The following is a 15,126-nucleotide window of genomic DNA, read 5'->3' as shown; positions in this document are numbered from 1 at the left end:
ACACAATGTCAGTTTGTATACAGAGTCGAGGGGGAAAAGTACGAAAGAGAATAAAGAGACACCCACAAGTTTCGACCTGGTGGTTTATTCAAAATGTTTCTCTCTTTCCTACATTTTACTTGACTTTTCATAGAAAACCCAACAGTTTGCACTGGGCACAGGAATCTGCAGTGTTGAGACACCAATTCCAAGTACGCAGTTTTTTAGTTCATGTAGTATATAATTCGCTATCCATTTTATAAATATTACAGATTATTTAACAGTTGTTTATAACAGCTCTATCAGATGTTATGTGCCATAAATTCTAAATGTGCACAAAGATATAAACCCACTGACACAACCAAGGGCAAAATAGGGCCCCGCCCCCCTACCCCCCACACACGGAGCCCTGATCTCAACATGATGCAGTCAATCTGGAATTAAGAGACAGACGTAACTAAAATATCAATATGCAAATTAAGAAAAAATGTGATTTCTCTCTCTGCTTCTCTGATGAGTATAGACTCTGTGTGTTTGTCGTTGTTTTAAATGACACATTATAGCGCGCGATCACGCGGGCGCTCAAGAGGGAACGGAGTTGGCGGACTGCAGCCGTGCGCAGCTGGTATGATTTGCCTGTTTTTGACGTACTGCGTGGCACGCAGTCAACACTGAGCCGGACCGGAACCGCAACGATCATGCATCTGGTGTATTTGGGCCCTTACATACACGTGCGTTTGCATTGCTATATTTGCATTGCATGCTGTCACATGTGGTGCGTTGCGTATGCAGTCATTGTGTTGGCGGTTGAAACCTATATCCGCCAGCGTTCCACAGCTGTGCTGAGTAAGTCATTGATTTGTACGCGCATAGTGGTGACGTCATCGCCCATATTGGCGGCACTGCCACATTACGTCACGCAACACAAAAACTGCTCCAACAGGGCGTATTTATTTAGTTATTTTATTTTTTGAACTATCAAATTATTTATTAAAATACAAATAAACTACGGCTGTCAAACGATTAAAATTTTTAATCGAGTTAATCACAGCTTAAAAATGAATTAATCGTAATTACCGTATTTTTCGGACTATAGTCGCAGTTTTTTTTCATAGTTTGGCTGGGGGTGCGACTTATACTCAGGAGCGACTTATGTGTGAAATTATTAACACATTATGATGTCATTTCACATATTATTTTTTGTGTTTTGGAGTTACAGTTGCCACGTTTACATGGAGCCAAATATTCCAATTACAATCGGAATATTTGTTCAAACCGAATAAATGTGTTCCATATAAACACCTCATTCGGAATGAACAGGCCCAAACCGAATGGAATTTCATTCCGATTCACAGGGGTGGAATATTCCTTTTCCCAAACCGATTAGAAGTAAAATTATATCATGTAAACAGGGAAGCGGAATGGTGTCTGGTTGCGTTCTTTCTGCGCATGCTCCGTACTGACGTGGTGACGTCACTTGGTGACGTAAGTAACGTCACTTGCAACATGGCTTCCAAGCACACGCACAGCGCACCCACACAACTTTTTAAATGAACGGCGTATCATTCTGAAGTTTTGTTTCCACTCGAAAAGTTAAAACAGCAGCTGATCTGACGATCGATCTCCATGTTTTGCAACGTGACGCTTTGTTTTGATTAATCTGCGCATGTCAGACGGCAGTTGTCAAACGTCCTTTCGGAATAAAGGCAGTCACATGTAAACGCTGGATCGGAATAGATGAAGTGACATGTAAACAGCTGATGTCAAATTTCCATTCGGAATATTTTGAATCGGTATGAATAAAAGTCAGCATGTAAACGTGGCTACTGATAGTTTGGTAAACTTGTTAGCATGTTCTTTATGCTATAGTTATCTGAATAACTTAATAGCTATGGTCACGTTCGCGTTCTGCCTTTGGCAATGTGTGTTCAGTTGTAGCATTGACTTTTTTATATTGAAATGCATGCTTTTAGTTTGTGGCGCTTTCACGCCCACGTGGGGGTGCACTCACACTTGTTTACGCGATGAAGAGCGCTCACACGCCAGAAGAAGACTGACAGCTACGCAGCGTCTCTGTCTGAGCGAGTGGGCGAGTGAGAGAGAGAGGGACACGACTGCAAACCTACGTTCATAGTTTATCCTTGTAAAATAGCTCTACAGAGGCAAGGCCTGTGTGTATCATCTTTTCTGTTGTTGTTGTGTGTTTTCCATCCGCGATCGGACACTTAGAGCCAGTTTGTGGTTGTTTGAACGATGTGCTAATGCTAGCGAACGTATGCTAAACATTTTTGTCATTGCTGTAATAGCACCTAATTATCATTTATTTACGTTGATGCAAACTTGTATGGTATCGTGAATGAAATTGATTCAGCAAATTATACGGACGTCCAGCATCGTCATTTGGGAGTTTAGCTCGCTGTATAGCCAGGACCGAGCCGTAGCGTCCTGGTGAGGACAGTATGTTCGCATTTCGTTGTTCATGCACTGTACACTTATTCAGCATGTTGTTCTCTATTGTATTTTTATATTAAATTGCCTTTCAAGATGACATGTCTGTTCTATGCAAGGGCGTAGGTTTGCATAGGGACGGTAGGGACATAACACTACCACCTTTTCAGGATGCTGAAATTATCCCCACCAACTTTTAAGCAACCTTATTTGCATTATAAAATGAATTCAGTTATACAGTATAGGCCATTTAGATTGTCTGCCCATATGTTGTCAGGATAGAACTGATCCTACCATTATTGAGTGAATTACAGTACTTTCATTATGTTAAGACTTACAGTGACCCCTTTTCACTCGTTGAATATGCCAGTCCATTTTTTCCCCTCAAACGCACGTTTGATTGGCTGATGACTTGAACCCCCCCTCCCCCCCCCCCCCACACACACACCCATTCACAGCCCGACAGAAATACAACTTGCCACCTTCCCGCCCCCTTCAAAGACGAAGGATATTAGAAGTTTTTTTTTTTTTTTCTCCGCCAGCAGCAGCCACTGTAAGTAATGTAAAAAGACGTCAATGTTGTGGAGGTGGGGAACACTCCACTAATTTTGCTAATGTTACAGTGCTTCAAATCGATTTTACTCACTGAGATTTCTTGAAATAAGAAAAACAGCTAGCTGAAAATAAGCTTAACAGACTTACTGTATTTTAAGCTAAAAGTTTGTATGTTTAATCTTATAAGAAAAACTTGTTCTCAATTCAAGAATATTATTCAAAACAATATTTGAAAGAACTTTTTTCTTGATTTAGTAGAAAAATGACCAACTTTTTGATGTATGGGCTCAATAAAAAAAAGTAGTAATATTTACTTAAAGTGGAAGAATCTGACGCATTAATCTTTTAACTAGCCTTTAACACTCAAAAAAAGATGGAGAAAATTATTTGACTAGATTTAACAAAAAATATCAGATTAAGACGTTATAAATTTGAAGTGTGAAAGTTAGTATAGGTCAATACAGATTTATTTTACGTTAATCGTTTAGCCTATCAATTAATTAGGTTCATATTGGTGAGAAATGTAGCCCTGACCATCATTCACCAAATATGTTTGGTCTTATTAATGTCCCGTCCCCAGCTAAAAGTGTACATGCAGGTTATGGCGAGATAGTGTAAAGCGCTTTGAGCTCCTTGGAAGGTGGAAAAGCGCTATATAAGTATAACACCATTTACCATTTATATCGTCCCTACCAATATTAAGACCAAACCTACGCCCTTGGTTCTATGTGTTGGATTTTATCAAGTAAATTTCCCCCCAAAATGCGACTTATACTCCGGTGCGACTTATATGTTTTTTTTCTCTTCGTTGGGCATTTTATGGCTGGTGCGACTTATATTCAGGTGCGACTTGTTGTCCGAAAAATACGGTAATCGCAATTGAAACCATCTCTAAAATATGCTATATTTTTCTGTAAATTATTGTTGCAATGGAAAGATAAGACACAGGACGGATATTTGCACTCAACATACTGTACATAAGGACTGTATTTGTTTATTATAACAATAAATCCACAAGATAGCATTAACATTATTAACATTCTTTCTGTTAAAGGGATCCACGGATAGAAAGACTTGTAGTTCTTAAAAGATAAATGTGAGTACAAGTTATACTAATTTTATATTAAAACCCCTGTTAATGTTTTCCTTTTAATAAAATTTGTAACATTTTCAATCAAAAAATAAACTAATAGCTCCCCATTGTTGACATCACCGAGCAGGACGTCACATGGGCTTCCTGTCGTTCTTCCACAGTGTCTTTAACTACGTAAGGTAGTGACTGAAATACACCACAAGGTGTCAATGGTGAGTTTTAAATTAATTAGAGATCTAGCCAAGGCAAAGTCTGAGTAACTTTTATGTGTATTTTGCATAGCTATCTCTATTGGAAATGCCAGTTCTCTTACGATTGAGCACTTTTATTTTTGTGAACATAATTTTTTTGAGGGATAGGAATATTATTTTTGTTGCTAAATGATACTGTAGCGACTTAACTGTTCCGCCCAAATGCATGCTGGGAAGTTGGGCAACCAAGACTGTCAGTGGTGGCTGCAAATGTTATATGTTCTGCGTTGTGTTCCTTAAAGCGTGTTAAGAAAAAGCTCATATACTCTCATTTTTCCCCACGTCGCTCGCCACAATAGTTATGTTTGTTGTGAAAGAGTTGCCAAAGCTTATGCCAGTTAATGCCGGGGTCCAATGAACGCCTGTGTCCACTAGCATTTCTCTGCCTCTTACCTCTCATTGACCAAAAAACGGGATACATTTGACAGCACTAAAATAAACACATAAATAGCAATAATAAATCATAAACAAACAATGAGGTCAAATGCTGATGGAATTAACTAGTGCAAAAGAATGCAATGTAAACGGATTCAGAACATTGTGTCTTCACTTTTCCAACAAGATTCAAAACAATTCTTACATTCTCTTTTTGTGGTATGTCTCTATTGTCCTCAGCATTAGAGTGAGCACCAGCAGAGTAGATAAATACCTGTATATTTCATGGATCACTGGAGTGAAGTACGTGAAAAGAACTTAATGATGCATGTTAATACGACGCTCCAACGGAGTCAAATAGAATTATTATAAATGAAGATAGAGATGAATTAATATCAGGGCTGCAGCTATCGATTATTTTAGTAGTCGATTAATCGATGAACTAGTTAGTACGAATGATCGAGAAATCTGATAAGTTACATAAAAATTTATAATACCTCAGCCGAGACTCAAACGGTAAAAAAAAATAATAAATAAAAATGAGGATATAAATACATCAAAAGAAAAATTGGCTAACTTACATAGCAAAAGTCCGCTAGCTTAAATGCTATAAAATGCTAACGTTTTTTAATAATGCTCCCGACAAATGGTTCAAACACATATTCGCACAAAAAACGGCTAAATATACCTAAAAACTAAATTATGAATGCATTCAAAAAACAAAAAAAAACAACATTAGCTCAAACAAAAATGTTGCTTATGTTGGTCTTAACAGGGAGAGCTGGATTCAGCCATGTGAAATGAGTTTTTTTTCACTGTTGCCACTAGAGGGCAATGTATGCACTCAAATCAATAAAACTAAATGCAAACACTTTCAAAACAAACCATTACAACACCACTTTAAGTAAATATAAATCAATATAATACATACAGTGGGGCAAATAAGTATTTAGTCAACCACTAATTGTGCAAGTTCTCCCACTTGAAAATATTAGAGGCCTGTAATTGTCAACATGGGTAAACCTCGACCAAGAGAGACAGAATTGGGGGGGGGGGGATCAGAAAATCACATTGTTTGATTTTTAAAGAATTTATTTGCAAATCATGGTGGAAAATAAGTATTTGGTCAATACCAAAAGTTCATCTCAATACTTTTTATGTACCCTTTGTTGCCAATAAGGGAGGCCAAACATTTTCTGTAACTCTTCACAAGCTTTTCACACATATTTTGGCCCATTCCTCCATGCAGATCTCCTCTAGAGCAGTGATGTTTTGGGGCTGTCGTTGGGCAACACGGACTTTCAACTCCCTCCACAGATTTTCTATGGGGTTGAGATCCGGAGACTGGCTAGGCCACTCCAGGACCTTGAAATGCTTCTTATGAAGCCACTCCTTTGTTGCCCTGGCTGTATGTTTGGGATCATTGTCATGCTGAAAGACCCAACCACGTCTCATCTTCAATGCCCTTGCTGATGGAAGGAGATTTTCACTCAAAATCTCTCGATACATTGCCCCATTCATTCTTTCCTTTACACAGATCAGTCGTCGTGGTCCCTTTGCAGAAAAACAGCCCCAACGCATGATGTTTCCACCCCCATGCTTCACAGTGGGTATGGGGTTCTTCGGATGCAATTCGGTATTCTTTCTCCTCCAAACACGAGAACCTGTGTTTCTACCAAAAAGTTCTATTTTGGTTTCATCTGACCATAACACAGTCTCCCAGTCCTCTTCTGGATCATCCAAATGCTCTCTAGCGAACCGCAGACAGGCCTGCCGACTCTTCAGCAGGGGGACAGGCAGTGCAGGATTGCACATTGCGCATTGTGTTACTGATAGTAGCCTTTGTTACTTTGGTCCCAGCTCTCACTAGGCCCCCCCGTGTGGTTCTGGGATTTTTGCTCACCGTTCTTGTTATCATTTTGATGCCACGGGGTTAGATCTTGCATGGAGCCCCAGATCGAGGGAGATTATCAGTGGTCTTGTATGTCTTCCATTTTCTAATAATTGCTCCCGCAGTTGATTTCTTTACACAAAGCGTTTTACCTATTGCAGATTCAGTCTTCTCAGCCTGGTGCAGGTCTACAATTTTGTCTTTGGTGTCCTTCGACAGCGCTTTGGTCTTGGCCATAGTGGAGTTTGAAGTGTGACTGACTGAGATTGTGGACAGGTGTATTTTATACTGATAATGAGTCAAAACAGGTGCCATTAATACAGGTAATGAGTGAAGCCTTGTTAGACGTCGTTAGAAGAAGTTAGACCTCTTTGACAGCCAGAACATCTTGCTTGTTTGTAGGTCACCAAATACTTATTTTCCATTCTACTTTGGAAATAAATTCTTGAAAAAGCAAACAATGTGATTTTCTGTTTTTTTTTTTTTTTTTCCCACATTCTGTCTCTCATGGTTGAGGTTTACTCATGTTGACAATTACAGGCCTCTCTAATCTTTCAAGTAGGAGAACTTGCACAATTGGTGGTTGACTAAATAATTATATTTGCCCCACTGTATAATATATATACATTAAAAAAATACTTGACGCAGCAAAATTTAATTTGAAGCTTTTTATCCTAATCGAATTACTCGCACTAATGAATATTATTCACACTTAAACCTTATTGTTATTTTTTATTTCATTGTATCAATATTCCCTATATTGGTGGCATTTGATATCATGTCATTGTTACTTAAATTAGATGCAAGGAATTGATTATATTTTATCTTTTCGTGTACGTGGATTTACAATGTTTTATTTTGTTTGTTTTTAACTGTTATCATTTATTCTGTGTTGAAATATCTATGTTCATATTTAAAGCGTCATTTGGAGTTGCTTCTCTTTCTCAATCTCAAGCGTCTGTGGTTTTATCTGTAACGGGACATTTACTTTTAAATCCTGATATAGACTGTAAAATGTAATAGTAAAGACGTCCTTTGCCTCATAATGAGGTAATGAAGGGCCGCTGTAAGTATTAATTGCTCAGTCACCTTCTGTTCTTTTCCTTTAGGTCTATTTACTAGGGCTTAATTACAGCCTTGTTACTACTGTATATGTGGCAACAATCTAGTAGTTTGATTAATTGTCATACAAGCTTTACCAGGTTATTATACCAAATGTAAAATCTTCCTAATATTCTGGCAGAGATCATCTACAGTTGGGTGTTCAACGAGTTTCCGTCCTTCGTGGCTGAAGATAGCCGCCGCTTCATCTCGCAGGTGACGGGCAACCTCTACGTGTCCAAGGTTCAGCCGTCAGATGTGGGTAGCTACATTTGCCTGCTGAAGAACATGGCCACCAACGCCCGCGTGCTTAGCCCGCCTACGCCGCTCACGCTCAGGACCGACGGTAATAATTTTTCTTCTTTATTTGACCTCATCTTCCATTTGGCGTTTTTACCCGTATGTTTCAATTGCTCCTCCAAGGACAAGTGCCATACATGCTTCTCAATGGAATGAATTGCTTTTTAAAGTGCGTACGACAGGATAAAAAAAGTCTTAAATAGCATTATTATGTGAATTAGAATCATATTTTGAGACGATTCGACTATATACAACAATTTGGCAAAATTGACGAGAAGTCTATTATTCCGCCGTTTAGCCACGCCTACCATTATAGGGCTCTAGTGTCCCCAACAGGAGGATGACGTCGGCAGGGTCAGGGTTTCATCCGATTTAGAATTCAAACCATTGAGGGGGAATTATTCAGAACGAGAAAAAATGTGACGAAGAGAGCCGCAAAATGTCATTGTTTCAGTCTCTCTACTCCAATATTTTTACAGGATATTGTTTTTATCAAAGTATTTTTCCCCAAATGCTAAATAAATGGTGTGGTCATGACAAATAACAGTCTTGTGCTAAATGGAATATGAAATAATAAAAATGCATTTATTCAGTACGACATAGGAAAATTACTCCATAATGATCAAAACTGTCGACTTCACATTTACTGTCTCACCTCCCTCACGATATTTTATGCCACCGTAGTTAGTCGGGCTTTTTTCATTTCCCTGCCCCGGCTTCTGAGAATGTACACAAACCAAGAGGAATGACAGCTAACCGACATGCTAACCCAAACTGAGTGACGTCTCAAAGTCTAGAGCTAGAGAGTACCACCGGACAAACCACCGAACGTCGGAGGAGTGCGTAGCTGCCACATGGTCAACACGAATATGGCGTAAAATAATGCTTTACTACACGGTGAAGACATAAACAGAGAGTGGCGTGCATTTGTTGTGCAGCTAACATGGCAGGATATGTATGAGGAGAACTTTTCTACATATCTGTCCATGATCAAACCTAATAGTCCTGTATTGAAAGAAAGTTGGTAGTGTTTACTTTGTAATCGCTGTATTCCCGGCCATTTTTAACACAAAGTTGAAATTTCTGATGGGCTTGAAAATTTGACAGAACACCGGGCACAGGAAGAGGGCAATAAGGCGAGTATAGTGCTCCCCCGGCAGGGGTGGGGGGGGGCGTGTTCGACAAGCCGCCGGTCGTCAGCTGATTGACATTTTTGGTGGACAATCAGCCACAAAATGCAAGCCACCTCCGTATTAAAAAGTGTGCCATTGTAACGGGTACACGCAGGTCCGTTGTGGAGCGTGGAAACCAGAAACGCAGAAAAACAGCCCCAAAGCATGATGTTTCTACCCACATGCTTCACAGTGGGTATGGTGTTCTACGGATGCAATTCAGTATTCTTTCTCCTCAAAATATGAGAACCTGTGTTTTTACCAAAAAGTTCTATTTTGGTTTCATCTGACCATAACACATTCTCCCAGTCCTCTTCTGGATCATCCAAATGCTCTCTAGTGAACCGCAGAAGGGCCTGGACGTGTACTTTCTTCAGCAGGGGGACATGTCTGGCAGTGCAGGATTTGAGTCCCTGGCGGTGCATTGTGTTACCGATAGTAGCCTTTGTTAGTGTGGTCCCACCTCTCTGTAGGTCATTCACTAGGTCCTCCCGTGTGGTTATGGGATTTTTGCTCACCGTTCTTGTTATCATTTTGACACCACGTAGTGAGATCTTGCATGGAGCCCCAGATCGAGGGAGATTATCAGTGGTCTTGTATGTCTTCCATTTTCTACTAATTGTTCCCCCAGTTGATTTCTTTACACCAAGCGTTTTACCTATTGCAGATTCAGTCTTCCCAGCCTGGTGCAGGTCTACAATTTTGTCTCTGGTGTCCTTCGACAGCTCTTTGGTCTTGGCCATTGTGGAGTTTGGAATGTGACTGACTGAGATTTTGGACAGGTGTCTTTTATAACGATAATAAGTTAAAACAAGTGCCATTAATACAGGTAACGTGTGGAGCCTCGTTAGACCTCGTTAGAAGAAGTTAGACCTCTTTGACAGCCAGAAATCTTGCTTGTTTGAAGGTGACCACATACTTATTTTCCACTCTAATTTGGAAATAAATTCTTAAAAAATCAAACAATGTGATTTTCTGGGGTTTTTTTTCACATTCTGTCCGTCATGGTTGAGGTTTACCAATGTTGACAATTACAGGCCTCTCTAATCTTTTCAAGTAGGAGAACTTGTACAATTGGTGGTTGACTAAATACTTATTTGCCCCACTGTATGCCAAATTTTATTCTGATCAATCCACAAATAAAAGAGGAGTAGCAATAAGTATAGTTTATAGTATAGTTTAGTTTGTATCTTCACCAAGAAGAAGAACAAAGCGAGTGAGATCTGTAGCCCTCCCTCTGGGCTGTCTAAAACAATAAAATCAATTGAAAATGAACTCAGTGGCTGACAATGGCACTAATTGACATCCACTCCATTTTGATTTGTACATTCGCTGCCAACCCTCCGAATTGAAATGGATTGGAAGTCTATTATTGAAACTACTGTGAATTTATCAAATTTATCAAAAGGATGAGAAAAAACATGATTCAGTGTCCATCATCGTCAATGGCACTGAAAGAGTGTAAGCAAAGCAATGGAATCAAATGGAAAATGTTCACTTTCATTGCTTACTTTATTGCTCAGATGTCTGTAATGAAAAGCTTTGGCGGGTGTCTGGTCTCACTTTGTCATCGCTCTTGTTATTTTTTGAAACACCATGAAATTGCTTCAGTAGTCCTGATAACGTGGGTTGTAAAAGACATTGTCGTGCATTCAGCATGATGTGTTCTAAGTCAGCCTGTTCCTCACGTTTTGTTGCGAGCTCCAGCCGTGCTGTAAATAGATAGCGAGCTCAGACGAGCGCGGTGTGCTTCGGTAGAACTGCTCGTGAGGGAAATCATCCGGCAGCCTGCTGCGTCCACAGTCGTGCTCGCCATTCTTTAATAGCGCCCCCTCCGTGGGCCGAGCGGTGCACGTTTTACATTCTACCCGCAACATCTCCGAACGTCCATCACGGCTCCGCTCAAGTTTTGACGCAGTCCCTGGTGATGTAGGGTAAGGGCCTTCATGTCTTGCGAGAAGAACATGACGTCAGCTTGCACCATCTCAATTCTTTAAACTTTGGTGGGGGGGGTACGGGTGCGCACTGTGTGCACTTGCGGCCATCTTGGCCATAAAAGTGGCGAAAACTAAGCACTTTACACTGACTCATATCGACGTACTTACACACATTTTAACAGGTGGCTGTCCTCTGCTCGAAATGTGCACCTTGCACCTATTCTCGCTCCCAGAATACGCAGCACTTGTGACATAGGACAATATCAGGACTGGTTGCTATGGGAACATACGCATACCCAAGGAACCTTGCTAAAAGGAGTATTAAAATTGCTAATAAAATCGTTTAGGATTATTTTAGATGCATATATGTTATATAGAAAATCAGAAAATCACGTTTGATTTTTAAATAATTTTTTTCCAAATCAGAGTGGAAAATAAGTATTTGGTCACCTACAAACAAGATTTCTGGCTGTCAAAGAGGTCTAACTTCTTCTAACGAGGTTCCACTCGTTACCTGTATTAATGTCACCCATTTTAACTCGTTATCGGTATAAAAGACACATGTCCACAACCTCAGTCCGTCACACTCCAAATTCCACTATGGCCAAGACCAAACAGCTGTCGAAGGACACCAGACACAAAATTGTAGACCTGCACCAGGCTGGGAAGACTGATTCTGCAACAGGTAAAATGCTTGGTGTAAAGAAATCAACTGTGGGAGTAAATATTAGAAAATGGAAGACATACAAGACCACTGAGAATCTCCCTCGATCTGGGGCTCCATGCAAGATCTCACCCCGTGGCGTCAAAATGATAACAAGAACGGTGAGCAAAAATCCCAGAACCACACGGGGGGACCTAGTGAATGACCTACAGAGAGCTGGAAGCACAGTAACAAAGGCTACTATCAGTAACACAATGCACCGGCAGGGACTAAAATCCTGCACTGCCAGACGTGTCCCCCTGCTGAAGCAAGTACACGTCCAGGCCCGTCTGCGGTTCGCTAGAGAGCATTTGGATGATCCAGAAGAGAACTGGGAGAATGTGTTATGGTCAGATAAAACCAAAGTAGAACATTTTGATAGAAACACAGGTTCTCGTCTTTGGAGGAGAAAGAATACTGAATTGCATCTAAAGAACACCATACCTACTGTGAAGCATGTGGGTGGAAACATCATACTTTGGGGCTGTTTTTCTGCAGAGGGACCAGGACGACTGATCTGTGTAAAGGAAAGAATGAATGGGGCCATGTATCGAGAGATTTTGAGTGAAAATCTCCTTCCATCAGCAAGGGCATTGATGATCAGACATGGCTGGGTCTTTCAGCATGACAATGATCCCAAACACATAGCCGGGGCAACAAAGGAGTGATTTCGTAAGAAGCATTTCAAGGTCCTGGAGTGGCCTAGCCAGTCTCATGATCTCAACCCCATAGAAAATCTGTGGAGGGAGGTGAAAATCCGTGTTGACCAACGACAGCCCCAAAAAAATCACTGTTCTAGAGGAGATCTGCATGGAGGAATGGGCCAAAATACCAGCAACAGTGTGTGAAAAGCTTGTGAAGAGATACAGAAAACGTTTGGCCTCCGTTACTGCCAACAAAGGGTACATAACAAAGTATTGAGATGAGCTTTTGGTATTGACCAAATACTTATTTTCCACCATGATTTGCAAATCAATTCTTAAAAATCAAACAATGTGATTTTCTTTTTTCCACATTCTGTCTCTCATGGTTGAGGTTTACCCATGTTGACAATTACAGACCTCTCTAATATTTTCAAGTGGGAGAACTTGTACAATTAGTGGTTGACTAAATACTTATTTGCCCCACTGTACCTTGAAACCGGTAATCGGCATGCATAAGGAGGAGTAATTGTGTTATATTTGATTTACTATCATACTGTTTCCTACATGTGTATTGTTACTTTTTTAGAAAAAATCCGCCAACATCATCATTGCTTTCAGATGAATTTGCACCCCACACCAACCCCCAAGTTACGGTTTGCCAATCCCCAGTTTGAGAAGCGCTGAGTTAATAGTTTGGCTTGCAAGTGAATCTGTCATTTTGCAGCAGCCGTCTCGCTTTTTTTCCCGCCGTAAACACGACACAGTCGAGCTTCCCCAGATGAAGGTCCATTATGCCGAAGCATATCTCACCCCCGCGCACCCCTCCCCATTCCCCTTGTTGGCCTCCTGCAGCCTGCTGCCATATTGCTCGTCCCACTTTTAAAATGGCGAAAATTGCATTGGCACACCTCACCGCAGACAGGCTCAAATGTTGGTGCGCCGGTCACGGGTGGCGACCAATCACACGACGCAATCTGTGTCTCGCTCAAAGTGATTACACAGTATATGCTTGGGTGCGTGTGTGTGTGTCATGTGTGCAGCGTGCTGCGTGTGTTTGCGCCGCTCTCGCTTGTCAGCCGTAACATAGGCTCTTAATCAAAACTAGCATCTGGGCTCCATTATGGCCCACTGGACGCCATTGATCGTCAGCTCGACTTCGGTACAGCGTGTTGACAGATTTTATCTTTGCAACAAATCATCATGAAAAAAAAAAACACTAAACTAGAACTCGTACAAATGTTGTCTCCCCAGACAAGATCAGATAAAATATGTACAGTGGGGAAAATAAGTATTTAGTCAACCACTAATTGTGCAAGTTTTCCCACTTGAAAATATTGGAGAGGCCTGTAATTGTCAACATGGGTAAACCTCAACCATGAGAGACAGAATGTGGAAAAAAAAAAGAAAATCACTTTGTTTGATTTTTAAAGATGTTATGTTGTGTACCCTTTGTTGGCAATAACGGAGGCCAAACATTTTCTGTAACTCTAAGTCCGAAAAACACGGTAATGTATTATATATATTATAACCAAACCTTAAGTATATTATTTTACGTGAACATACCTCATAAGTATTACTTAACCTTAATTAACCATTACTGAATGTTTTTTTGACCGTTATTGTAAAGTCTAGCACATGTGTCTCCTAACTAAGAAATTATAAATGCTTAAAGCAGTAATGTGAAGTAAGGTTGGCCAACCATGTTTTTGAATAATATCAATGGCTAATAGGCCTGAACGATATTGGAAAAAACTATTGTTGCGATTTTTTTTAGGTTTGCAATATATTGCGATATTATATTGCGATATTAAAAAAAAAAAGATCTATCTTTTTTAAAGAAATTTTCACTAAATGACTTGAATAGCTGTTTGGAAATACTTTACATAACACACCGTGACCACAGTGTATTCATATAATACCGTTTAATTTGTGAATGATGAAGATTTCTGTATGAAGGTATCCAGGAAGTCATGTCTGCACAAAATAGATCATTTATTGAATACAATATTTTACACTTCAACAGCAGCAAATAAATTAAATGATAAATAAAAGAGCAGGTGCATTAGTCCCCTAAGTTTTTGACAAAATATAACAATAAATAAAAACTTCTGTAAAATAACAACAAAGTTGTCAACATATTTGAACAAAAATATTAAATATGACAAATAAAAAAGTTGTTCACAAACTATAACAATAAATAAAAACCTCAGTAAAACAACAAAGTTGTCAACATATTTGAACTTAAATATTAAATCTGACTAATAAAAGTGCAAGTGCATTAGTCCCCTGAGTTGTTTACACAAAATATAACAATATAAAACTGCAAAACGGCAACAAAGTTGTAAAAATATTTCAACAAAAATATTAAGTATCAAAACTTTATGTGCAGCTGTACTATATATAGTTATTTGAAAAATACGGTTTACAATAAATTTAAATATAAAAGAAACAAACTCAATTGAACTTGTAAATAATTGAACTGAATAACTGCAAATAACTGTGATGAATAACAGAACCATTTTAACTCCCAAATTTCCTGCCTTCCTGATAGCTGTCACATGAATAAAAAGAAGAAAAGACATTCCTTCAGCTGTGTTATGTATTTGTCTGCATATCGTCCACCTTCCTTGCTCAGCAATTCTCAACTGGGTCTCATAGGTTTTTGGCCAAGACTATT

General features: G+C 39.6%; 1 protein-coding gene across 2 annotated transcripts in view; it reads left to right on the top strand.

Annotated features, from left to right (window-relative positions):
• Nucleotides 1–15,126, top strand: part of LOC130917185 (contactin-5-like) — a 411,152-nt gene that overhangs the window by 213,804 nt on the left and 182,222 nt on the right. For both annotated transcript variants that reach the window (XM_057838311.1, XM_057838312.1), the window contains one exon: nucleotides 7,836–8,039. In XM_057838311.1, coding sequence (XP_057694294.1) covers nucleotides 7,836–8,039 — 204 coding nt within the window. The remainder of the gene's footprint in view (nucleotides 1–7,835; nucleotides 8,040–15,126) is intronic.

The sequence above is a fragment of the Corythoichthys intestinalis genome, chromosome 6 (assembly GCF_030265065.1).
Source record: "Corythoichthys intestinalis isolate RoL2023-P3 chromosome 6, ASM3026506v1, whole genome shotgun sequence".
In the NCBI taxonomy this organism is placed as follows: Eukaryota; Metazoa; Chordata; class Actinopteri; order Syngnathiformes; family Syngnathidae; genus Corythoichthys; species Corythoichthys intestinalis.
This window is presented reverse-complemented; position numbering and strand designations above follow the sequence as displayed.